Raw genomic sequence first — 27599 nt, 5'->3', positions numbered from 1 at the left:
AATTTTGCATTCCATTCAAGGTCAGTACAGTCCAAGAAGAAATCTAGAGTCTCTTCTCCATTATTGTCAGCTGGTAATAAAGGCTACATTTCTGGCAAGGTTGTTTCCCTCTTACATACAGGGTTTACTAATGCCAAGTCATTATCTTGGTACAGGCACTGACTGTAGCACTGGGTAAATATGTAAAAATTTGTCATTTTGGCATAATCCTCCAATAAAAGTATTATTGATAAAAATGTCATCTTCTCAGGCTGTAAACAGCCACCACAGACCATATATTTATGTCCTCTTTTACTTTTTATTTCCTTTTCTGTCTTTCCCCTTGTCTTCTTTCTCTGATTTGTCATCTTCATATTTTTCCTTTTCTGGTTTTGTTACGCTGTCATAAGAAGGTGGAGATGTGGTGGATGTAGTCATATCCATTTTCTCTGGAGGTGAGTTTTCACTTAACTTACCAAAAATCATATCTTTTTTGCTAAGGAGATCAACCCCATCTTTGCGATACATATACAAAAGTTTCTTTATTGACTGCCTTAAAAGATAACATCTATAAGCACGCTGAATAATAGTAGCAGACACTTCCTCCTGTTTGCGTTTTAATGTGGTTGTGATTGGTTCATAGGAGACTTTAGAAGGATTGGCTGCCATAAAACGATCTTCCATCTGGATTCTGAGGGCATCCATCTCATCACTTTCCCCCAAAACACGCTTTGTGAAAGCGAACAAGATGTCAAGGCAGTGAATTCTGTCACCGCTTACCATGGGCAGATCCATTGCAATAAGCTGAATTGTGTTTGGTTTTGGTATATTAAGAGGAGGATCCAGAGAAGCTGCAAAATCAGACAGTTTGCTATATTCTATGAATTGTGTGGCATCTGGATCATATTTTTCCCAAACCTCATAGAACATCTCAAAGTCATCCTCACCCAAGGGTTCAGCACTTTCTTCAGTGGCAACACCAAAGTTCTCCAGAATCACAGCAATGTACATGTTCACCACTACCAGAAAGGATATGATGATGTAGCTGACAAAGAAGAAAATCCCAACGGAAGGGTTGCCGCAGTCGCCTTTAACAGAGCTCCCCGGATGAGGTTTGTCAGGGTCACAGTCCGGCTTCCCACTGTTCAGAATTGGGGCTAACAAACCATCCCAGCCAGCAGATGTGGTGATTTGAAAGAGGCAGATCATGCTGTTGCCAAATGTTTCAAAGTTGAACATGTCATCAATCCCAGCTTCCCTCTTAACATAGGCAAAGTTGGACATGCCAAATATCGCATAAATAAACATGACCAGGAACAGCAGCAGACCAATGTTGAACAGAGCAGGAAGAGACATCATCAAAGCAAAGAGCAGAGTGCGGATTCCCTTAGCGCCTTTAATGAGACGCAGGATTCGACCTATTCTGGCAAGTCGTACGACTCGGAATAATGTGGGTGACACAAAATACTTTTCAATCACCTTAGCTAAAAACATACCTGTGAAAGATAAAAATAAAATTAAAAGGCTAACATAATCCACAACAAAGAGTAAGAATAAAGAACAACTCTATATGTGAAATTTCTGGAAATTGTAACTGGAGGATGAGTCAATAGTTTTTAATTTGCTATGGGTAATTTAAGATTTTTTTCCAGCACTCTTCGAAAAAATGAGTATTAAATTTGATATGGAATTATTGAGCAGGTACTATTCTCAAGTATGCTTCACACTTCCTAAATAATCAGGAGAAATAAAAATTAAGTATTCCTCTAATCTATAAAACTTTGCAGAGATAAAACATTTAAAAAATATACCGTACTGTATTTCATTTGAAATGGAAGAGTTTCTTACCTACTATTGATAGAATAACAACCACAAAATCAAATATATTCCAGCCAATGGTGAAGTAATAATATCGTAGTGAGAACAATTTGAAGACACATTCGCCAGTGAAAAGGACAACAAATACCAAGTTAATCCAGTATAAAATATTTTGCATCAGTTCACCCTGGTCATCTGTTTCTATCATCATGGTGACCATGTTAAGACAGATGAGGACCATAATGCTGATATCAAATGCTTGCTTTGTTACAATATCAAACACCAAGCCTTGCAATTTATTCTGAAGGGAGAAAAAAGAAAATGTAATAGTATGTTGCATGTAATGAACATTTTTTTCTGTCCTACTACTTTGTTCCTCCCCCAAAATACACAACCAAGCAAAAAGCCGAAAAATCTAAAAGCACTCTCTAGCAATTTTTCTGTTTGCCAGTTTTTTGTTTTCCCCTCAAAACCCAACAGACTTCTACTTTATCATATCCTTTGATTCTGTATTTCCCCAGGCATAACAACTATGAGAGACTTTTCCTGCAGAATATATACGTTTCCGCTTTGAATTAAGAGAATTTCAACTAGGCATAAAACATTTTAGAGTTAAGGGAGACTTTTAGTAGTTAAGGTACTGCTGTTACCAAACATAGATGACACAAGAGTAGCACATATTCTTACCGTTGGTCTAGGTATAGGTTTTTGTGGTTTTTTGGAACCCAATTTCTTCATTGCATTATAGTATTTCTTCTGTTCTTCTGTCATAAAAATATCTTGACCTCCAAGGTAAAATAATAAAAGTAAAAACTGATTACAGCCAAGTCTTTAAATCAATTAATTTGTATTTGTATGAACCATGCATTCATTCTTACATGTTGATATAAAAAAACAAACAACCAAACAGTAATTATATCAAAGATCATTAAAGTATTTTGCAAGCCTTGCTGGAAAAATGAAACAAATTAAGGAACTGAAACAGAAAACAACTTTTATCGGTTATTTAAAACAAACAAACAAAAAAATAGAACTGGTTAAATATAATTCATTTAAATAAGTATGGAAAAACTTATAAAAATACACATTGTATGTAAAATAATGTAAAAAAACAACTTTTAAAAATACATCCATTGTATGGATGAACTCCACATTGCAAATCAATCAACCAAAATTAAAAGCTTCAAAGGTAGAAAGGTTCATTTAGAACTGACATGTCTTCAGAGAGAAAATATGAAGAGAAAGAAATTACTGACATTAGTTAGTTTTCAGAATCCACATTTTATCATGTGAGTACAGGTATCTCTGTTCAGATACTTGCTGCCACAGTAGTACTACTGTACATGTCTGGGGTATGATCATCCCCCTCCATCAATAAGGGCATCAAAAAGCATTGGTATACTCTTTGGGGTTTCTTGCTTGAATAATAGGACAGCAATCTGAAGAGAATGCTATCAAAACTGTCGTATGTAATACTTGTTAAAATATTATTTTTGACAAGTAACTACTTTTCTTCCATGCACTTGATTTCAAATACATTCCAGGTATGCATGATGCTGGAGCAATAGCATTTGGAAATGAATTTCAGTCACAGGCAAATGTGACTTTGTTAAATACTGTGTCAATCTTCTCAATCAAGTAATAATGAATCCGAACGTGTTTGAGCCTTTCAGCTACAGCTACACACAGATATGAAGATTTAGAAATCAAAAGAGATTTTGTTCAGTACACTCTTCTCATAAACCACATGTTCAAGTAAAATTCAGGTATTAGAGACCTAGGGTTCTGGAAAAAAAACAAGAAGAAATTAATTTGCTGATTATGGTCAAAGTGTGAATCTATCAGATTTTACCCAGCAGAAATTTCAAAACAATAACAACACAAAAACAAAACAAACACACACAAAATAAAAATAAATTTAAACAAACAAACAACCAACCACAACAGTTTAAAGGAACTGGCATTGAACTGGCCATTTCTTCTGCTGCCTCACTGATGTAATGGCTATAAATTGCGAACATCGCTGTCTCTGTCTGTGATTCATTGGGAGAATGGCTGTCTCAAGGTGAGATACGCTTTATACGCCTTTGAGGACTGTAACAGTTAGCAATTTGACAGCTAGTGGAATATATTTTCCCCAAGGCAACTAATGTACTGAATGTGGGTTGCACTCAGGGACCAAAGAAATGCACGTAGTTTAACAACACAGGGACAGTATATTGCAACATGTCTTTCCCATTCATATCCCAGCAACATTGCCCAAAACAGGTAGCTTTCAGTGATGTGAAGGCAGAACAAAGACAAGAATATTGCTGGGTAACCACACGCTACATATCCTATGCATTTCTATGAGCACAGGTGCCTCTATACATTGAAATGACAGGCCAGTAACAATTGCTAATTAGCTGTGTGAAAGTGAACAGTACCACACAAATAGAATGTTTCCGAGCCTATTTAACTTTTTTGGTGACAGTTACAATAGCTACAAAAGTACAAGGATACCACAATGCCAGAAAGAGACCTTCCTATATACAGACTGACAAAAATGCCAATAGCATGTACATAGCTTCCTTAGTCTTCCTCTTGCGGGATCAGATGAAACTGAACCAACTCCTTTTAAGTCTTAGAAGCCTCTGATGCTATTCAATGTGTGTATGTATGGGGACATCTTACTGGAGGATAAAGACGACCTCAGTTTTGTAAGCACAAACTTTCTTTCTCTTATTTGGGTGTGCAGATAAGAGACTCAGAAGATCTGCAGCAACATATGAAGCTACACACTCCAATCTCAAGTGGTAGGCTTTTTTCCATGTTTCTTTAATGTTTATGACCAAAAACGTTGTAGTCAGATATACTGGACTGGCAGATTTAAAAAAAAAAATAAAATAAAATCTTAACCCAAGGGTTGGATTTCACAAGCCATGTTGGGACACCTCTACAATATAGGCCAAGATCTCTCCTTCTGAGGACTAAAGAGAGAAATGGACAGAAAAACTGAAGCAAGATGGAGGAAAAATCAGAAGAAATGAAACACTGCAAAGCTATGAGGAAAAAGAGGACTAAAAGAATTGCAAGACCAAAGTTCCTATCCAAGAGACAAGTATTTCTATACAACTCAATGAGAGAATAAATTTATACAATTTATGCTCTCTCTACAGAGCACAGTGAGAAGAAAAGTACTGTCAAAGAGACAAAAAGTTAAAACCTCTCAGAATTCAAATGAGAATATAAAGACAGTTGTCAAAAGTATAATACATTTATTTGCACCTTAGATTTCTTGAAATATTTAACCTTTTTCTGTAGACCATGACTGAATACATTCCACTGGACTTATTCAGGCATGATTATCCAGGAAACTTACCGTCAGGATTAGATTACTTTAACAGACCATCTGAAGAGTTCAAGAGGTGAAAAAAGTGTTTTTGTTTTTTAAAGATTTTTTTACAAGAACTTATTCCAGCATGCCATCTTCCGTGTAGATTTCTATACATGGCATATGCAAAGATTCACTGGAATTTTCCATCACAGTAAGTCTAGCAGTATCTTTCTTTGAGTACAATGAATCAAATTTGACAAGCCATCTAGAATCACAAATGAGTACGTGTCTAGGAAATAAGTCTATGTTTCTACAAAATTATGTTCTGCCTTACTATTACTTAGCGGCACCCTTTTTATTAAACAAAATTCCAGTATGATTCTGTTTCAAACAGAACAGAACATACAGAAAAATAAGGCTACTGTATACAACATTTAAAGTTTATAGACAGCAAATAGAATTTAACTTGCCGTCATACCCAAATAGAACTTAACTTGCCATCACAGTCTGCATTTTGATCTACTTTAATCCTCCTGAAGTTCTTGACACAAACCTGCGTTCATTTGAATAACAGAAACCTTTTCAGTTGGAAAAAAAGGCAAGAGAACACATTTTCACACGTCAAGATTTTTTTCTCTTACAAACTCACTACCAACTTATGACAGTTTTCCAACTCTTTCGTCTTGCAGTACTGATCAATAGTTTCAGGATCCTTGATACATTACATATTATAACTTTGCTGGATGCTCAATGACAATGAGGTATCATGACAATGAAACATGGTGATACTTATCTTCTTTTTTTGTTGGTTGAAGTTATCTATGATGACACCAATGAATAAATTTAGGGTGAAAAACGATCCAAAGATGATAAAGGCAACAAAGTAAAGATACATGTATAGGTTATCCTCATACTTGGGCTGTTTCCCTACCTATATAACACAGAAAAACAGCAATACATCACTGATAACAGTGAAGACAAATTACAGAAGACTGAGCAGAAACAGAAGCTGCAACCAGATGGAAAAACAACAAGGAAAGAGAGAGGGGGATGCAGATTAGCTATTTTGGAGCATATCCTACACTTAATCTTTGATCTTGTAAATTTATTTAATACAGGCATCGATGAATGCACACACAGACCCACCTTTCCTCCCCTTTAAGTCTGCCAGCTCATCTCTAATAGCACTTGATGTTTTACATATAACCTACTAAATTTGACAGAAGTATGCAAGTATCAAAAGTAATTCAGCTCCTATGGATTGTATGCAGATCAGTAGTTGGATAGAGGAGAGATGCAAAAAAATACCTGCATTAAAACGGGAAAAATTCTGCCATTTTGTTTTTTGAGATTGTCAGAGTGCAGCATGCAGCTCTCGATTAGAAACTGCAGGTGCTGCCACTTGCTTTATTTTATTTATTTATTTTGGAGACAAGAAAAACCTGATCTGTACAATTGTACAATCTCAGTGACAGAGATCCATAGGAAACTAAATTTCACTAGTTATGTTACTCAATGTTACGCATAGATTACTTATTAACTTATTAAAGTAGCAAAACTTCATGTAGGTCTACTTCATGTGTTTTTTTTTCCTACCTATTAAAAATATATCCACTTAATTACTTTATAACTTAAGATCTGTATAGAAAAATATCAGTATTTTATATTTATTCTTTGTTTCTTTATTTCAACTGCCATTCAAGAAGCATCCCATCAACCTTGTATTTGTTTAGTGAATTTTACATTGCACTTACTTCTCTCGAGTCAACAGCAGCATACATTATCTCCATCCATCCTTTAAATGTTGCCTAAAAACAAAGTTTGTTAACATTTTCCATCAAAGCTTTAAATAAAGACACCTCAAATATTGTAAATATTCTGAACTATAAAACACTTTCTTGCAACATATTTGCACACAGAAATAGAAGGGAATATTAAGAGACGGTGGTAAGAAATGAGTGATTTATTCACAAAAAATAATTTACTGTGGTATATTATTATTTACTAATACTTAAACAAACAAATTCTAGTCTTCAGGCAAATTCATATGAATTCTATGTGGAATGAGTTGAAATAAATATCTGAGAAAAACAGCCTTGTTGTAAACTGCAGTCTTTCTCTCAGCTCCAACTTTCTGACAACCAAAAACTAAAGAATGCCACCACTGGTTGGCATTTTCCAGACAGAATATGCAAATTGTCCTAAAAGAAATTCCGTAAGATAAATAGTCTCAAGAAATCTTAAGAAAATGTAAAGTTTTAAATTGTTTAGACAAACAGCTTCTACTTAGAAAAAGTTACTATTGCATTTACTATGTGAAAAGTTTTAATTTAATCATTTTATGACTCAGAGAAATAAATTATTATTTAAAAATGCTGCAGCTATACTTTTAGCTACGCTTTTACCTACACAGTCTAAAAAGTTTAGAAATAAGTTTGCCATCTCTCTTTGAATATGAAATACCTTCCTACCCTATATAAAATTACTGCACTGCATTTGTTAGCACGTGTAATCTCTTTGCTGTCCAGTTTATGCACAGATTTTGTACCTCCTGTGTCTGTTAAGAATGACTGTGAGATTACTGAAAATAACCTCTGTGGTTCAGGATGGTGCTAAGGGAATGAAAGTTCTGCCTGTGTGATTCTACAATGTCTACATATTTTACTTTTTTAACTAGCAACATTCATAGTATATATGAAGTACAAATGAAGGGATTAAAAACAGACACCATCAATATAATAGATCTGTCTCAATACAGGCACCATTCTCTGATTATCCTGACTGATTTTTGTGAACAAAGCTTAAAAATTGCAGAACATGGTGTAAGCTGTGTCCTATTATAGGTGTGGAATGCAGAGATTATATAGCTCTATTATCTGAAACAGGTAAATAGTATCTACTACCATACACACTGAGATAACACATTTTAATATTTTCTACCAATATGAACATAATCCTTACATTCACCTGTGGGCTGTGGAAAATGAAAGAAAAGTTAATTATCAGCCTGAGCTGCCTCGTAGGTATAGAAAAAGTGTTGACTACAGCATGACACTGTATCTTATTCACAATATAGGAAAAAAAAAATGTTTCTGCCCTGTTCAACATATCAAGTCTTCGTCAACTAAGCAATTTTCTTTTGGTTGTGACAGGGAGAAGAGGTGTGACAGTGGGCCCAGACATCTTTTACTGAACAAAGTTACTGAATGAGTGGTATAAATTCAACTTCGTTGTATATAACAGAGTCCTTCACTGAAATATAATGCAGAATCCAGCATTTAAGTTACTACCTCCCTTTAATTCTCACAAAGAAAGCTGAGAATTCCCAGAGAAGATGAACTGCTTGAGTAGTAGGAGACAAAAAAGTTATAAACAGAAGCTTAAGTTTACAGTTCTGCAGTTAATTGACCGTTCAGAAGTATAATGGCTAACTAGGCCCAACTGAGCTTTTGGACTTTTGGATGAGCGGCAAACTACCACCAATATTAAATATTTCAGATTCTCCATCTGTTTTTGCTATTCCTGTGCTGAAAGGCAATGAGCAAAAACCATGCCTGTGGAAGTCTGAGAAAAAACACATTTTTATCAAGACCTTGTCTCAGGAGAAGCTGACCAGCACCTCTGTCCTTCTACCAGTTTTGTTGATTTCTGAACAATTTAGCCTGAAATGGTGTTCCAGAAAGTCACTTTTTGTTACCAGAAACAAGATAAAAAGACGAACTATTCAAACCCAAATAGGAAGTGACTACATGTGGCAACAGTAATGTTAATACTTGTTGTCATGAAAAATTTTCAGGAATTCAAATATTTCTACTGTATCAGATATAGTGAAATAAATCCAGGTGTGCCTAATACTCCAGGAAAATACTCCTGTCCACCATGATATTAAGGTATAAATGTTTCGTTTACTGGAAACATTACATAGCTGAACAATTCTATGCAAGATAAGTAACAAAGGCATAGACACTGCTGTCCTCTACATCAGTAAATTATGCAATAGCCTAGTGCCATTTAGAAATAGCCACTATTTCTCCCTTGAGCAATCAGATGGTAACTTTCTAGCACAATACTAGCTACTCACTACCAGCTGGAGAGTTTAAGAGACAGAATAATGGCCAAGTGCTTATGAACACAACTGTTTTCCCAGAAGCAGTGTATCAAGTGAACCTAATTACGAATACATGTTTCTGTCCTACTGGCTCCAATCTACACATGCTGCTTTTAAAAGAGGCTTGTGCTTTGATATCTACCAGTAGTAAATTTGGCAACTGCTCATCTAGAAACAAGCTACAAATTATCTACAAAAAAAAAAAAAAATGAACACTTGACAGACAATAACTAGACTGTGGCTAATAGGAATTGTTAGAAGGGAAAGAACAGAAACGAAAAAGGGAATTTAAAACTTTTTCCTTCATCTCCTTATTTCCATACCAGTAGTGTACTCTTTTTATTTGAATGAGCTGTAGAATGCATCTATTTGACTACCATGGCAGAAAATTAATCCTAGTTGCATTTATTTATTTTAACTAGACTTACTGCTGTAGAACTTGGAAGATAGTAGTGGTTGGGTGCAAAGAAACTTTATACTCATGTGACAGATATTAGATATTTCTCCTCTTCCAAAATTGCCATAGAATCTATAAGATTTTTACCACAATCAATTATAAATAGCTTAATAGAACACATTTATAAAAACAAATCCTTTATCCATGCATATATTGTAAAATAATATTGGAAATTATGGAACTGAATATTACTGCTACAAAATTTAAAGCTGGAAAATTAATTTATCAAAATTTCACTTACGACTTGAAGCAGAGAAAGATAACCAGCTCCAACATTATCAAAGTTTACTTTCACATTTTTCCATCGAACATCTGTCTTAGTGCTCATAAGATTTTCACATTCAGTTTCATTATCAACTTCTTCTGGTAGGAACTGAGCACCAGTTGTGGTGTTAACACAGTTAAAAAACTTGCCAGCAAACAAATTTACTCCCATGATGCTGAAAATTAGCCAGAATGTAAGACAAACCAGAAGTACATTCATAATGGATGGGATTGCTCCAGTAAGAGCATTCACAACCACCTAATAAACATAAGAAAAAAGCTCTTTAAAAACTGCATGCACATGCCTATATATAAATATCAGCAATCATTTATTTTTCCAAATAAAGCAGAAGATTTAGATTAAATCATTAAAATACACTGATATAATGCCAATAAAAATAGAAATACACAAAATAGAATAAAGCATGTTACTATGTGCCTTGCTAACTCACATGCAGATTGGAGTTCCTCAGTGATTTAATAATTTATTAAACATATTTTTAAGAATTTGTTTTACACATTATTTCATGATTTCCTTTTTTCTTACCCTCATGCCTTCAAAGCGTGACAAAGCTCTTAGAGGTCTCAAAGCTCTTAATGTTCGGAGGGATTTAATTGCACTGAGTTCTGCGAAACCAAGGGCATGAGCTACTAAGCTAACCAAGGAGACCTAGATGAAAGAATATAAAATTAACATTTTTAAATTTTCGAATAGCCTCACAATACAAATATAATGCCTACTGGAAAGAAAACATAAATCTGGGTATCAGAAAGAAAAAATAAAGTTGACTGTAAATTTCAGAACAATTTAAACTAAAAGAGACTTTATGATCTCTGAAACTTTCATAACTGACATGTTGTTATGCATATATAAAAACACACATAATACTTTTACAAAATGCACGGCATAGGCTGTGTTGAATTACATGCGACATTTTTCTCAGGTATTACTGTCTGAGACAACATACCAAATAGTATATTTGCATTTCTCATAAGTTCTTAATGGTAAAGAATTCATCCAATATTTTAGCACAAACCACTGCAATAGGTTAGGAGGACTACTAGAAATTAAAACAATGAAGTGCATCATTGTATACAATATTAACAAAGACACACAACACAAGGGAATAAATGGATTCAGAATTAGTGAAAGAACAGCTGAAAAAAAAAAGAATATACTTAAATAGGGTAAATCCATTGCATTTGTTGATGAATACAACGCTTTACTCTTCCGCTTCAAATATCACAAAAATATTCTCAGTCAAGCGGAAAGCAAAAACCACATTGAGTTCTGACATTGATTACAAAGGATACATGATTAGGTATGTCCACAGATGTGTAAGTGTTACACTAAAATTTTGCAGTGAGTTCAAATGAAAGTAGTAGCCAATTAGATTCAGCACTTAAAAAATTCCAAGCGTTCTTTCACTTCCGACATCAGCCCCCCTGAAGTTTGTGAGGGCAGACTATCTCGATAATAATAATAAGTTGAATAAACTCTGTCAAAGCCTGTAATGTACTGAAAACCCATCCCATTCTGCGTGCAACGTTCAAGCAGTAAACTATACTCTAAGACTGACCATTACAGACATGATAAAATGTGACCCAGCAGCATTTGCTTCTACTAATTTGCACTTAGAACTAATTCACATAATAGCCAATATATGAATAACTAGTAATTAATATTTCCTGCAGATGGTAAGTCGTTGAAATGGTATATGGTGAATCAGACAGGACACTGATAAGCATGAATACTAACTGTATGATGGGCTACATAAATACAAATGTTAGTACAATTACCTAAAAGCAATGCACTCAAATGCATGTAACAGTGGACAGCAGTTTCCTGGAAAACAGTAGCTGTGACAGTCACAAGAGTTACGACAGAGTTGATAACTTAATTGTGAGCTATGGCTCTACAGACTACCACAAGCTGGATATTTAGAAGTCTTTATATCGAGTGCCAGAAGAAAATCTATGTTTATCTCCATTTGAGAAAGAGAACTGCTTCCAGTGTCTTAAGTTCAAAATTGAAGTTAAAAAGTCCAAGAATGATTAAGAAGCTCACAGATATGTTATAGCTATTTGCTTTAGAGTACAGAAGTAGGTTAAACAGTGGCACATTATAAAATACATAGATAATGAGGAGAAACTGGCTATTTTTTAAAATGTCTTTTAAATGTAGCATGCAAAGTCTTAATAAAATCATGAGTTTTTAAAATCAAGATTCTGTAAATCACACTAACTAGATAAAACTAAAATAAAGTTAGGGAACTCAACATCTGTGCAATATATATGAATAATATATTAAATACAAGTCAGTGATCAGTACAATGCATTATCATGAATGACTGTATTGCTGCATTTATGAAATAACTCATCTAAAGCTTTACAAAATTCACCAGCTGAACTAACTATAGTTAGGCCAGGTAGTTCACAAGAAGAAACTTTCCATTTTCACGAGAAGATCCAGAAAAAGAGCACACTCACTGAGTGCAAAGACATTTGTTTATTCCAGCAATTCTAATTCCTATACAAACTCAACTATAATACTTAGTTTCAGAACAATGTTGCTTCTTTAAATTCAAATGCTAGAGAAACATTTGTTGTAGAAAGCATTAATCCATCAAGACTTTAAGGTCATACTTCTACAATTCTAGAGAAGATATAAGAGAAAATCTGTCAGATAACCAGATTTTCTTAGTGATAATACAATTATTATATTTACATAGAAAGCAATCCTCTTCCTGACTAGTACATTTCTACTTAATGATGCCATAAGAATATCTTTCTTCAGAAAGTGAAATATAATTTTGCATTTTTTTTCTGCTTTATTTATTTTAAAAGGAGAAAATGGAGAGGCAGGATAGTTCATCTCATGATGTTGTTTGTGTGCGTGCAAAGATGCATGCGTGCACTTGTTTGTTGGTTTTTTTTTTTTTTTTTTTTCTTTTTAAATCTCCTCCTCTTCCTCGTATATGACCACAGTTCGGACACTACCTGATAGCAGCTCTAAGCTTTCCTCTCTATATAGAAGTGCTAACTAACATTTCTGTGATGTAAAATGACAATATTAGTGTATACTTTCTCCAATACAGTAAATCTAATAGGTGTATTGTAACGAAAAGAAAGGGAAAATACATAAAACACAATGTTATAATACTTTTAAGACAGAATCCATCCTCCTCAGCTTCACTTCAACCTTCTGTTCTCCTAACTACCAAACAGGGGACTCACAGAAAAACACGTTCTGTTAACTAAAGGTAGAAACATCTTACTTTGGACAATCAATATGGCTTAAGGTTTATTTCCTTTTTTAACATTAATACACTTGTAGTAATCTAAAATAATTTTTGAAAGCTTCAGTTGAGCTGGATTAACAGAAAAAAAAAAAGCTGATTGATGACTGCTGTTTTCTAGTGAGAACCAATGATTTGTGTCCCCACCAAGTCTTCTACTCCTGATAGCTGTCACATGTTGTTGCATCTACACATGAGGAAATCTGATGCAGATTTCTTTCCTCTAAGGGTAGTTCAAGTAAGCTGTCAAACACTACATAAGCCTGTGGTAACTATGGGTAACACAGGGGTTCTTTCCCTAACAGGAGACAGCTGGAGAGGTTAGATCAACAGGTACAGAAGAGTTTGCATAAGAAGATCCTATAAAATGTTGCCTCATTGTGAAACACTTATTTAGACTGGTAGTGGCATGTCAAATATCTCCAGTGAATAAAGGCGTAAAACAGGAAGATAAAGCAAAGATAGATTCCAACAGCTGAGGTCAGCACACTGCTTGTTACCTAAACCAACAGGTAAAAGAAGAACATCAGTAAGAGAAAATTTAAGTTACTTACTACTACATTAAAACAGTACAAGCAAATCTTACAATAAAGTTAGAAAATGCTATAAGCAGGCCACCCCGGATGTTTTCTAGGGGGAAAAATAATAAAAAAACATAACACAGATGGTCAAACACTGGAAAAAGATCACCCAGTAGTGTGGCAGAATCTCCATTCAAAACTGCGTATTCATCCCAAGTAACCTAAGTAACTTTGAGTTAGAGCTGACTTCTAAGTTGGCCTGGCTTTGAGCAAGGAGCTTGACCAGAAAACCAGAGGTGCCTTCCACCATAAACTATACTATGGTCTGCTGCTATAAGATCATAAGACGTAGGCATAACCAGCAAGAGATGAAGGTGGCTACACAAAAGCACTGAAATCACTGAAAAGTGGGAATAGTCCACATCTACTGTTACGGAGATATGGTATGCTTTGCTAAATTCAATATCTTAAAACTACAGTGCAGGATCAACCTTTCACAACACAGTCTTGTACAAATATTATATTATACTAATTCTGAACACTTCTTAAGATGTAATAGATTTTTATTTATTAATTTTTCATGTTCACAAATTGCAATTATAATGGACAGAGAAATGCAAATTCAAGTATCACACGGTTCTGTAAAGATACCATCTTAGAAAGCCAGCAGGAGAAGAAAATAAGAAAAGAAAACTTCCTTCTCTAAGAAAACATGTTAATTTTCATTTCATTAAGTTAGCCCATTTTCTCCAATTGGGGATTCCCCCCCACCCCTGTAATAGATGTTAAAAACTGAAGCACAGTTAAATGAGAAAGATTTATGAAACTACTTGTGCCTTTCTTCCATCCCTAACCCCCCCCCCCCCCCCCCCAAAAAAAAAAGTATTTTAAAAAAATAATATTCTATTATATTGGTAAGGGACAAATAATTTCTGTTCTAGATTCCAGATTCCGTCTGATTAGTTTGCCCCACCTGTTTGTTGAATTTCCTCTATAATGTCTATGCAAAAAGAACTTTAGAAGAACATATGCTAATATCATGCAATGTCATTAATTTCATTAATTTCTTTGGAGTGCAATTACCTCACTTTATTGCAATTGTTGAAAAACATTTATACTTTCACCTAACATCCAGCTTTTTTTCCCTCTTAGAATAACTCAGAGAAGCTTAAAGGGACATTCTCTATAATCTGAGACATCGCCAAACAAAACCAAAGTAATTTCAGCTTCCAAAACAAGAATCTAAAATCATAAGTCAAAGAAAAATGGAAGAATTGCACTGAAATTATTCTTTCAACCCAGTAATAGTCAAAATGAGGATTGCAAAAAGTTAGGAATCATTCGTCAGCAGCGATCCATAAGCTATCACTACTTGTTTTCCTCAAACCTTATCCTTACTTTAATTGCTGCCTCCTTGCCCTCCCCTTCTTTTGCTGTCTTCATGACAGCCTGATATTCTCTCCCCACAGTTCTTCACCGGTGACTCATTAAGCTCAGGATCAACTGTCCTACGCTAACCCTATGTGCTCACTTAAATCTCCCTCCCTCTCCCTTCTGTGTCTTCCTCCTTGCTTTGTCACCAAATCCAGAAGACTTAAGACCTTTCAGATGATACACCTCAATCACTGATTGGGACCCAGAGCAGTAAAACAGAGACAGAAGAGATGGAGTTAATGATAACATATATATACATGAAGTCAGATTTAGTTACTTCTGGAACAATTACAATGGAAACTTATTCACCAGCACGTCATTTTTCTGATATTTAACCCAATTCGTATTCTTCACTGCATATGCATGTATCACATACTAGCTATGTAACACAACCTGCCTAAACAAAATCAGTGTGCTACTTAGAGACTATAGTACCTACATCAACAATCAGGAAGTCCAGCCAGCACCAAGCATTAGTGAAGTAAGTTTGGAAACCATAGGCCACCCATTTTAGCACCATTTCCAGAATAAAGATGTAAGTGAATATTTTATCAGCATATTCTAGTATGGTCTTGATAGTCTTACGCTGCTCAATATATATATCTTCAAAAGCCTGTAGGAAATATAGGTTGTATGTAAGTCAGATATTCATAGGTCTTTACAAACTAGAAATTAAGCCACAAGAACTGAAGAAAAAAAGGCAAGGTAAAATTGCTGTCATCTTTATATGTTTTACATTGAAAAGCCAGGATATACTTGTAGTCTCTGCTTATGCTAAATTTTAGACTTTGTCTCCCAACAATGGGATTACAATATAATGACTGAAGTTGCCAAAAAGTTTTTTGGAAATTTGAGTAATAGTCAACACAGAATGCCAATTAACAGAAGTGAATAATGACAGAATACAAGGAAATCAGTATCTGTACTGCTTCTGGAGATTATTCTAATTTACAGCAGAATAACTGTTCCAGTTACTGCATAAAACTTTTCCATGATTTTGTATGATTTTTATAATTTCTTGAACAAGAATTTAAACATAATCATCTCAATAAGCACTCACACATGTATCACCTTGTATTCATCAAAAACTGATCTGCAGGTTATTTGGCAGCAGAACAATTTATTTTATATGCACTGGGAAAATATTTTAGGAACTTCACTCCAAGCTCTCTTTCCAACCAACTCTGATTTTTTTCTTTATGACCACAGATGTGTTATAATCATGTTCTTGATAAAACATTCTTCATAGACAATGTTTTTATGGGTGTACTTACCAGAGCACCACTACTGAGAAGAATCATGAAGACAATGAATGTTTCAAACCAGTTGTGTTCTACTATCCTGTAGCATGTTTTTCTAAGGTTCCACCAGATTCTTCCTTTTGTGCTTTCTATATTGCCTTTACAGCATTTAAACTTCTGTATACAGCCTAACAATATAAACAATGACAACCCACTTTAAGGTAGAATTCTCATTATTCTGAAACAGCAATATCACTTTCATCTAGTTCCTGTTTCATGAGGTAGTCAGCCTTTCAAGTTACTGGACTCTGCTTAAAGCATCCTTGCCTTCTTGATGTAATACCTTGGATATAAGAAGGCTTGCATTGAAGTGATTTTTTTTTTCCTACTACCCTTATACTCCATTAAGCTTAAAAACAAAGCTAGTCATCTAATTGAGCTAATTCTCATTTATAAACACATTTTTCATCTATATATAGATAACTAGGGAGCACATTAGAATTGCCAGGGAGTAGAAACAAAGAACATAAAAATGTAAAAACTTTCACATGAACTAAGAGTTCAAGAGTACAGAAGCTTTTTTTAAAAGGACAGTCGCCTCTCAGCTACTGTTTAAATAAACCACACAGATGTAAACACCCTTTAAGTTATACTGAGGGTTGGTATCTACTTCAAGAGCTGACTAATGGTACTTCCTTTCATGACAAACACCTGATTTAACTGGAGATTGCAATATAATCTAGAAGCTATAAAATAATTTCCAGATTCCCATCCAAGGTAACCTAGTAAGGTTAGTGACTTCTAGTGACTTCTTTATCCATAGATTGGACTTTTCTCTTCAAAATTGAAAATTCCTGCTTGAGCAGGTACACTGAATTTACATGAGCAGTATGAAAACGTTCAAATAAATGTCAAAAAAAAAAAAAAGATGTATAGGTAATTTAACAGGATATATTGTAGGCACATTTTCAATTCCAATAACTATTTAAACCATATATTGAAATAATTTTCCATTAATAATATTTTAAATAATTTATATTTTCACTAATTCAAGATAATTTGAAGAACACATTGTAATTTCTCAGATAAACATGAGTAGACGAGAGTAATATATTCTAAGCATAGTGGAGAAACTTTTCCACATGGTACAGATTCGTGATAGCCATCTGCAAAATAAGCCCCACCTTGGAGGGCTCCCTACCACATCATGGGACCGAAAAAGTTTATTTGCACAGCCTACAGACTCAAAGAAACACACAAACCTCACTACCTGGCTTTCCTTTCTATGAGATTAATCATTTTTAAAGAAAAGTAACCAAGTTTAAATTATTTTAATGGGTCCCAAAGGCAGTATTCTAGTTTTCCGATAAGTGTTAGGTTTGCATGCTACAGGTTACACTGAATTTCATCATCTCACATAAAACTACCACCATGATGAAGATCATGATGTACTTCACCTTCAACTCCTCAAAATGCCTACATAATGGAGAAAATAACTCTACACCAAAAATAACAGCATATAATATAACAAAGAATTGTAATACAATATAAAAGTATTTGAGAAGTATAAATATTTTGAATCAAGAGCGTGCACATCGCCCCATATTCCAAAACATTTTTTTAAAATAAATACTCCTAAGGACAAAAGCCCTAGCCTAAGTCAAAGGTGTCTTTATAACACTACATCAAAAGGCATAGCTGATAAATACATGACAATGCTAAGAGCATTAACGTAGGACATATTTTATTTTGAATGACTTTCTTTTAATCATGACTTAAATGGAAGGTAAAACCTGTAATATCACAAAAAAAGGAAAAAGCTCCTATATGGTAAATTTCAGTAGCCTATAAAAGGATATTGCTATGCAGAACTAAAACAGTCTTCTCTAAGGACATTCAAGTACGCCATTAGACTTCTTTACTTGAATGAAAATGTAGGATCTCATTCAACCCATTTAATTTGACTCACATGTTGCATTCCTCATTATATTTATGCACATACATATATATTATATTATGTGCATACCTTCCTGCCCCCAGTCATTAGTGAAATGTCAAGATAATAAGTCTGTTATCTGAGTCAGCCTTTCCAAGATGTGAATCATCCACTGGATTACTTTCTAGCACTATGGAGGGAACACAGGTAATCACATGACTCTGATTTAAGCTTCTCAGTGAAGCAGCTCAAATTAAGTGGAGTGAACCTGGTTTACAGTTTGGTCTCACAGATTTCACTAATGAGACTGGCATTTAAATCAACAGGAATACTGATTGCTAAGAATCAGTTTATAAAATTGCATCTATCATGATAAATAATCAAACACACATATTTAGTTTTGCATCACAAAAATGGCTCTGTTGTCTTCAGTACAACCATCTACAAAGGGCAAAATTAATCATATCCTAAGACTTAAACAAGGATATGGGACTGCATTAGAGAATAGTTTCTTTGGACTGCAAATGCTTGTTGCAAACAACTCAAATATAATTGCTAACCCCACATTTTACTTCCATACCTTCTGTAAAACATGCCTGTAGCTCTGATGCTTTTTCTGGTTCAGTCTCAGCTTTTTCTTCTCCAAAGAGAGCTAAATTAACTGTACTGCCTTCAGATGAGCTGGAAAAATTTAGCTTCTGAAAATAAAATTCCATAGTAGCGGTTATACTCTAATAACATTCACATTTTTGGAACTGTAATTAACATTAAGCATGCAACACAGTGTACAAGTAACAGTAAGAACAATATTTGTCACACACAAACATCCACATATAGCAGTCAATGCTGTTGAAATGTGCATAAATCATCCAACTTTCTACCTATAGATTGCAAAGTGTATCATGTAATCCTTCACTGAATTTCAGAATTCCTGGTCCAATTACAACACGATGTTAGCATTCCTTGAAGCTAACTACTAACAAGTAGATTTTTTGATACATACTCCATTTATTTTGTGTTCTACTGTTGTTTTCTTAAAATACATCTCTATTGCTACGTTTTAAACCAATATGAGTTATACAGTATGCTTTAAGTTCATTTATCTTGGTAACTGCTTTCATCATAGCAGTCTTCTCAATCTTAAGACAGTAAATCCTTGACAGTAGTGTGCTACACTGTGAACTATCAGGATAAACTGTCCAAGGCAGAAAATGTAGCAGACTTTTATGGACTGATTTTAATGAAGTGACATTTTTTCACAATGTCAAAGTCCAGGAAAAAAAATCAGTTCTTTTTCACTGGCATCTTAAATGTCAGAATGATGCAAGCTAACTACTTTTTGCATATGACAAAAATTGACAATAAAATTTGGTTACCATTGACCACAGATAATACATTTATTTACTTTTGGTTTTAAGATCATTATTATCATCTAGATTGCAAAGTGCTAAAGTAAAAAACAGGATTGATGCAAAATCCTGTTACAGAAATGTTCAAATTCATGTTCAAATCTGAACACATTTATGAAATTAATTATGCATTATATATTAGCATATAATTATCACTACCATATGAACATTTATGTTTTTTTCTCATATCTATTAAAATTTTCAAAAAGGAAAAAGTATGATAAATACATTTCAACTGGCATTAATTCGCATTCTCTTTTGTCAATGCACATATGTATTACATTGTGCATTCAGAAACTACCTGTTACTCTGGTACACATACCTGTACAGTTAACACCCAGAAAATAAGGATATGTGTTTTAAAATAATTAAAATGATACTGATTTAAATTACTACTAAACAAATGCTAATAAAAGAATATGCCTGAATTTATTTTTTATCTTGTAATCTTCATGTGTCTTGCACTAAATCCATACTCTGGAGATTTTAAAGGAAGACCGTGGTGTCCCGTACACTCGATCTGAGTATGAGTACCAAACTAAGTCAAAGTAGTTTAGGTCACAGCATTCTCTGTCATTTTACGATCTTATTATCAGAAAAGTACATAATGTCAGTAATGGATTCACTGAAACACAACTAAATGTCTGTAGGGAATGATGTAAGCACACTATGTAAAACAGCCACAATTTTGTAGAATTAACCATGCTCTTTCATGAATTGTCATGAATTTAGCTAGACTTGATTGATTAAAAGATACTTAAAGAGATATTTAAAATAAAACAAGACAAGTTGCAGGCACTATCCAATGAAACTATATTCACAATATTTACACCTCATTTTTGAAATGATGGAGGACAAATCTATTTGAAGGATGAAATAAAAATCTGCTTTTTTCTTTGCTATATTTGTAAAAGAGGGCAGAGACTACTGAATAAGAAAAAGTAATTCAGTGTTCTGCATTAACTTTTTTTAAAAAGCAATTTGATATTGCCTAATTTGCAGCTACTTTAGAAATTGATAATAGGAAATAAAACTTCAAAGTTATTCATATTTAATGTAAACATGTTATTTTCATTTTTAGAAGTGCTAATTTTAAAATACCAATATTCACAATAACACTTTTCCCAAGCACAAATTCTACTAAACCTGAGAACAGCTCTACATATACACATCATTTATTAATATGTTGCTTTCATCATTCCACGACTTAGCATATATTTTGCAAAATGCTGCAGCAGTGGTGGATAAACTGAAATAATGAACTGAATTACAAAACATAACGAAATAATTATATATGTATAAATATATATAAGTAGGAGTAAGAACATTTTGTGTCACGGTGTTAATGAAAATTAAGAACAACATAAAGTGCCCTGGGTTGTCTAAATTGTAAGCTGATTAGTGTACCATTTGAGCAGATGACATGAATTCAACTAAAAAATACATATATTTTTAAGTACTAACAACAGTAAAAGAACTGTAAATACAGAAGAAACTGCAAAGAATCAATGAGTTTAAGACATGAAGTTATATATCTCATTTTTTCCGTGGTAGAATAATCAGAGATTATTGAGATTTTTATTTTTTTAGTTTAAGAAGAATCTTCTTGACTCTAGAGGCAAATTGAAAGCTCTATGAACTGTTTTGATATCAAGAACAGCTGGTCTGGTTCCCTCTTTCTTTTAGGGACACTAGGATATAATCCTGGGCTTGAAGAGTTACAGGTTTAATTAAACAACAGTTGTCTTTTCCATATTTTATGCCCACATTTTTCACTGATATTAAGACAAAAAGTATCAAACAACAACAGAAAAAAACTCTGACACTAAAAATCAGTATGTATAGAAAAGTTTCTTGTTCTGACCAATTTAAAAATTCAGGTAGTTTCTCAGCCATGCACAATGTTTGCAGAGATTCAACTGTTTTTGTGAACCACTCAGTAACTGGAGTTTCAGGAAAAATTCCCTTCATGTTCCAGAGCATTTGGTTGCTCTTCAAAGTTTACCAACCTAAGGTAAGAAGGCCTCATTTTATATACACTAAGCACTGGATTGAATGGATCAACTCACGTATTCAAAGGTTGATTAGATTTGCAAGTCAGCACCTAAATATTTTTGCTCTTTAATATATTTCCCTCGTTAATATATTTTTTAAAGATGAAACTATTAGCATTGGCAGTGAAAATAACTCAGATTTTGAATATGTTAACTTTTTCAATACAAATATCTCCAGTACTGGTATAAGGTCAAAATTTGGAGCTCATGATTTTTTTCTGAAGGAACAATGGCACAAATACATACAAGAATAATTTTACTACAGCAAACAGTTCCACTGAAGCCACTTAGGATTGCTTGAGGTAATTAAAGTGTCAAACTGTAGTGAGCATCATCTTCCATACAATAAATGAAAGCGTGCAAAATTGTAGATGATGAATTTACAGAAAACTCCATAACAAGAGCGAATAATAAGTAGTTCGCTGATCATTCACATGCTGCCAACTATTGTGCATCAACTTATAACAAATAGTTCACAATTTGATATTCAAATAGTAAAGGAAAATCTGATACAGTTCCCAATTTCCAAATCAAAGATCACACATACTACCAACACTACTGTAAATATTTGATATAAAAGGGAAAAACTATCATGTTTAAAAAATCAAAACAAAAAAACTAGTAGAAAGAAGATAGGAATCAGTGTTGCTTAAAATAGGGAGGACAAAACAATGAGCAAACAGCTCATAATTCTCTAAGAGTTAAAAGCAAAAGGCAACTATTAGTAACAGCCCTTTGGTGAATATGCTCAGGAGTCTCTTAGATAAGAAAATCCAAAAATATTACTGAGTAGAAATGCAATAGAAACTCTCAGCATACCTCTGTCATGCCATTTACATTCCATCAGTTGAGTATTTCCCTGCTTAATCAGCTCTATTTTCAGCAGGAAATATTTCTTCAAATCCTATTTTTTCATTTAGTCTCAGCCTGACTGCCCCCCAAGTATAGAACTTTAGTGTAAGTATAACCAGTAAAATTAGGTTTATTGGGATCTTTTCATTTATATTAATAATAAAAATAGAAATTAATTAGAATTAATAGAAATTAATAATAGAAATATAATCAATAAAATATAATGATCATACAATATATTTATGCATTAAAGTATAATAACAATAAACAATCATTTTTATTTATATTGGGGTATTTTTTATGAAGAAAATAAACATTTCTAAATAAGGCTCACAAATTATTATACCGAGAGTAATCTCCACATACTGTTTTTTTTCAGCCAACATAAAATCAAAACCTCTCTCCCCACTTCTATGTAACAGGGAAGAAAACCCGACATGCACAGAATCACAGAATCATCTAGGTTGGAAGAGACCTCTGAGATCATCTAGTCCAACAACAATTAAAAAAAAAAATTATCATAGTATTACCCAAATAAAGCAATAGTAAGGTGATGCGAGAGTCAAATGAAAATTCAAGCTTTTGTGAGTCAAAACATTCTAAATACTTGGTTTGCTATTTTACACACTGTTCTGCACCTATCCAGATTCATGGCAGTAGGAGATTGAAACAGAAGCAGAGTCACATAAACAATATCCATCAAAACAAAATCATCGTCCCATACTTAGCACCTGTTAAGATAGAATACTACCATGGTCTACTCTCTCCCACTTGACTGCCTTTTCTAAAATGGTTTGAAATATCACTAGGAAGACTGATCATCTTTTTGAATGAGGCAGGCTCCTCAGTCACAAAATAGATACCTGAAATACTTCTAGTATATAATATAGCACAAAAGAGTACATGAGAGATAATGCAGGATCCCACAACAAAAACACATGAAAAAAAATGTATTTGGAAAAGGAGTACATCAATGATTCCTAAATGGCAAGTGGAACTGCCTGCCTATTCAGAAGAGAAAATGATGAACGGGAAATACACAGGTTGGTAGTTTTGGAGTTCCTTAGTTTAGAGATTTGGGAAGGTACTAGTTGTTATTTTGTATTTTTAATAAATGCCTTCATTTAAGCCTTATTCTTGATTTTCCTAACTTTCATTTTTCTTGCTTATCTTACTCATTTTGAATTATTTTAAAATACCCAGATTTGTTTAGACACCTAAATCCTACACAGATTTTCTGGTTAAAATGTTTTGTCTTTCTAAAAAAATATAATAAAATAAACAAAACACCCAAATAAATGGACTAAATTCACAAAAAACAACTATTATTGACAAAGAGCTGAACTGATGCGTTACTAACTTCCAATTTTAGACACATGCAAACTTCATGAGTAAAACTAAATTATTACATCTAAATTCAAAAGGACTACACATATGCATAAAAAAGGCTTGTTTGATTGTTCCCAGGAGTGTCTTTCATCCTGTTATTTTAGCTTCTCTCAAATTAGAAAAACTGCAGTGTAAATGATAAAAACATTGTGAATAGACATGAAACGATTTATGTTAAAAGATATAAACATTTCAGCATACACAAAACTGTAATAATAAAGAAGATCAATAGGCAATGGTCAAATGAATATGATCAGAAAAGGTTTGTAATTACATGACAGCTAAAAACATGGTTCAACAGATGAACAGAAAAAAGGGAAAATTACCTTTGCACTTTCATAAAGTTATAGGCTGTTAATCTCTTTAAACCTTGAACAGTCTTGACATTTAATTCAGTTAACAGTAATCAAAGCCTACAAAGCATGCAGCTTATGCCACAGAAGTAGTACAGAAAATACTAAAGATGTAACAAGGACGGAGGAACACGTTGGGGTTGCCCCCAACCATGCTGTGATATGAGTCACAGGACTCAGTGGCTGTGCATGTTTCCACTACATTGCAATGGATGGGGAAAAATATATTGTAGCTGAGTAGCATGCAGGCCAGTCAATCTCAAAAGTGATCATATATGCATGATTTGTTTAGGTAACCTGTTTAAACATGCTGACACGTTGCTCTGCTTGGTTAAAAAGCACCAGAGCTGCGTTCTTGAATGATCCAGCTTGATTTTACTCCTGTGAGAAGTAAGAATGGTACGCAATGAAGTTAAAACATGGTACCCCCTTCTTTTTTTTTTTTTTTTTTTGAGTACTGGAAACAGCAGAAGTATGGATTCCTACTTATTTAAATATGTGTTTTCAAGATACGTTACACGTTTGCAAAACATAATATTTATTGCTATTGATTAGTGCTTTAAGCTTATCTAAGGACATATTGAAACAGATAAAACTAGAATAATATCTGAAGATCACAAATGTGTATTGAACTTGGGCCTGAAATTTAAAGAAATAAAAAAAAAAACGAAAGAAAAAGCTACATCTACAGTATGTATATTTGAGCTTTAAGAGTCCTTTCAATGCTAGTTATTAACAGAGATATATTTTTCCTTGCAATTTATTTTCAAGGTTATTTCCAGTCTTCCCTACATGGCTAAACGTGTATCTAGGACATGCTTTCAGAAAGAAGCCACATGGCAAAATAAAATCAATTTACTGGGTCAAACATGAAAACTTCTGGGTAAGCAATATCATCAATAATTTAAGGTACATTATGGATTGTAACAGACGTTGTTACCCAACTCTTAAATATAGAATAGTGAAGAACCAGGTGTCTTCAATTTCTGCATAATTTCCAGGTAAGGTGTAGATTTAACAGTTACCCAATCAGGAGAAAATTAACATCAATATCATCAGATATTCCACACAACCAAGATTTAAACACACTAAGGCCAGTATCCTTTATTCACATTAAGAGTAAGCAAAAGATGTAGCAGCTGTTCAGCAGCTATAAATATTTTCTGTTTCACTCTGAGGAGGTCTTTTGTTAATCTAAGGTCTTCTCAGCTGAAAGGTTAACATAACACACAAAGAAATAGAACCTCCAAAAAGCAGATGGAGGAAATCAAGTGTCAGGGAATGAGTTGTTCAGACAGCAAACAAGTCTAATATTATTAAATACTTCCCTGTACAATAAAAGAAACACTTAAAGAGTCACCTTATTACACCTTTCAAATTTAATGTGATTACACTTTGCTACAACAAGCTTATTTCTAAAATTTGGAAAGAACAAGGCAAATTCATCTTAGTTCAAAACTCCCATAAACAAGAAGTAAACATTTTATTTTTTCTCATCCTGTTTATTTGGTAAATTCACCTTATAATACTGCCATTATTCCCTTGGCTTTTCCTAATTATTCTAACTTCAGAACTGGAAAATTTACTGCTCTGATTAGCCTGAGTTAGTACCTTGTTAGCTTATGCTATACCAATAATTCTGAACGCAGTAAGCTTTAAAAATCAGATAGGAAAGGCATTAATATTATTATTTTAAGATATCCATTAGTTGTTTTTTTTAATAGCAGTTTACTTTCATCCTTACTTCATGTAAATATTATGATGATAATATACTAAAGCAATATGCCTTTTGTCTGTTTAATTAAACATACATACCAGTTTATCTATCCACCTGAAAAATTTAGAAAACCTTGCTTTTCAAAACACTTTTATAAATTGTTTTATGTGTCTTTATATAATTCTGCCTGGATTTCCTACTCTCTTTAGCCATACTTTTCCCAATGCATCACAATTTATTCACTTTCAGTCTAGTCTAACAATCTCAAATCGTAATCACTGTCTATTTCTAAACAGGAAGAGCCATGCTATGAAAGAATACAAGTGTTATATGTCAGAAGATCAAAACAATTAATTCATATAGAATGTAAACAATTTAAATCTTACCTCCTTACTTTCCTCCAAATCTGAGTCACTGCTAAACTCTTCTGTATTTAGATGTTCAAAATCAGATTCTCCAACAGCTATTGGTACCGTAACAGTAAGGCTTGGGTTGTTTATGAATGGTGGATAATCACTGCTACCTACAACACCGGCTGTTCCATTCTCATTTCTGTGGTAAGTTGTATCTATCCTTATTTCAGCAATGGTACAGTTGGAAATGCAATGGTGTCTCCCATCATTCAACTGATCTGTTGCTGTTCTTTCATTTACAACTCTTTGTTTCCCCCAACAAGATTTTTGGACACATTCACCTGCTTTTTTCTTCACATAATCTATTCCCTTCTGAATTCTTGCAACAGCAATCTGTAAGTTATTCATTTCGTTATCATCCTCTGTAGGAGAAAGGCTGTCTGAACTAAATGAACTCAGCAGCAAGGCCAGAAAAAGGTTCAACACCTAAAAACAAAGACAATAGAGCTGGGTTTTCTCAATTTTTCATTGACATGGTTCTTCTATCACCTATTATGAACAGCTTAGACATGCTCTCCTCTGCTGTATATGATTCTGGAAATTAAACAGTAAATAAAATGTAAATGCAACATAAGCACAACACCTGCTCTATACTCAACGCAGTTGCTTTTTGTGGTTTTACGTTGCTGTATGACTACAAAAACACTTGTAAATTCCGCTTCTGCTCATGTTTGTGGAAGGGTATTAAGGCTAGAAGTTAATATCTTTGGTACTGACTGAACAGATCCAAAATGTTTTAACTTCTCTTGCACAGAGAAGCCCTCTGCAGCAAGGCATAGCTGATCTGTGCAAAAAGAGCTTTCTTAAAGGCTGGTCCAAACCCACACAAGTATTTTGCTGTCTGTGACTTAAAACACATGAAGCAACCCCTTCCCCAAATCTTACTTAGCTCTCATCCTCTTCCCACTGTAAGACAAAACATAGAATAAATTTCAGTTATATAAATCCAGAGTTTACCAAGAGCTCAAAAGTTATTAAGATTGAAGTAGCCAAGGAACTTGTAGAGCAGCAGCTCAAATTCTTTAGACCAGGCCCTTCT

At 33.8% G+C, this 27599-nt stretch overlaps 1 protein-coding gene and 1 long non-coding RNA gene across 5 annotated transcripts in view; one reads left to right on the top strand and one right to left on the bottom strand.

The window, feature by feature from the left end:
- LOC125182493 (uncharacterized) overlaps positions 1-27599 on the top strand; it is a 67024-nt gene that overhangs the window by 30870 nt on the left and 8555 nt on the right. The window lies entirely within an intron of this gene.
- The window catches only part of LOC106029827 (sodium channel protein type 2 subunit alpha-like), a 76325-nt gene continuing 49017 nt past the window's right edge, over positions 292-27599 (bottom strand). For 2 of the 4 annotated variants that reach the window (XM_066999728.1, XM_066999730.1), the window contains 11 exons: positions 26534-26986; positions 18954-19071; positions 16471-16625; positions 15636-15809; positions 10490-10612; positions 9920-10201; positions 6868-6921; positions 5907-6044; positions 2485-2589; positions 1828-2098; positions 292-1475 (listed from right to left, as the gene is read on the bottom strand). In XM_066999728.1, coding sequence (XP_066855829.1) covers positions 292-1475; positions 1828-2098; positions 2485-2589; positions 5907-6044; positions 6868-6921; positions 9920-10201; positions 10490-10612; positions 15636-15809; positions 16471-16625; positions 18954-19071; positions 26534-26986 — 3057 coding nt within the window. The remainder of the gene's footprint in view (positions 1476-1827; positions 2099-2484; positions 2590-5906; positions 6045-6867; positions 6922-9919; positions 10202-10489; positions 10613-15635; positions 15810-16470; positions 16626-18953; positions 19072-26533; positions 26987-27599) is intronic. The other 2 variants (XM_066999729.1, XM_066999731.1) reach the window with 2 other exon arrangements.

This window comes from Anser cygnoides, chromosome 6, assembly GCF_040182565.1.
Source record: "Anser cygnoides isolate HZ-2024a breed goose chromosome 6, Taihu_goose_T2T_genome, whole genome shotgun sequence".
Taxonomy (NCBI): Eukaryota; Metazoa; Chordata; class Aves; order Anseriformes; family Anatidae; genus Anser; species Anser cygnoides.
This window is presented reverse-complemented; position numbering and strand designations above follow the sequence as displayed.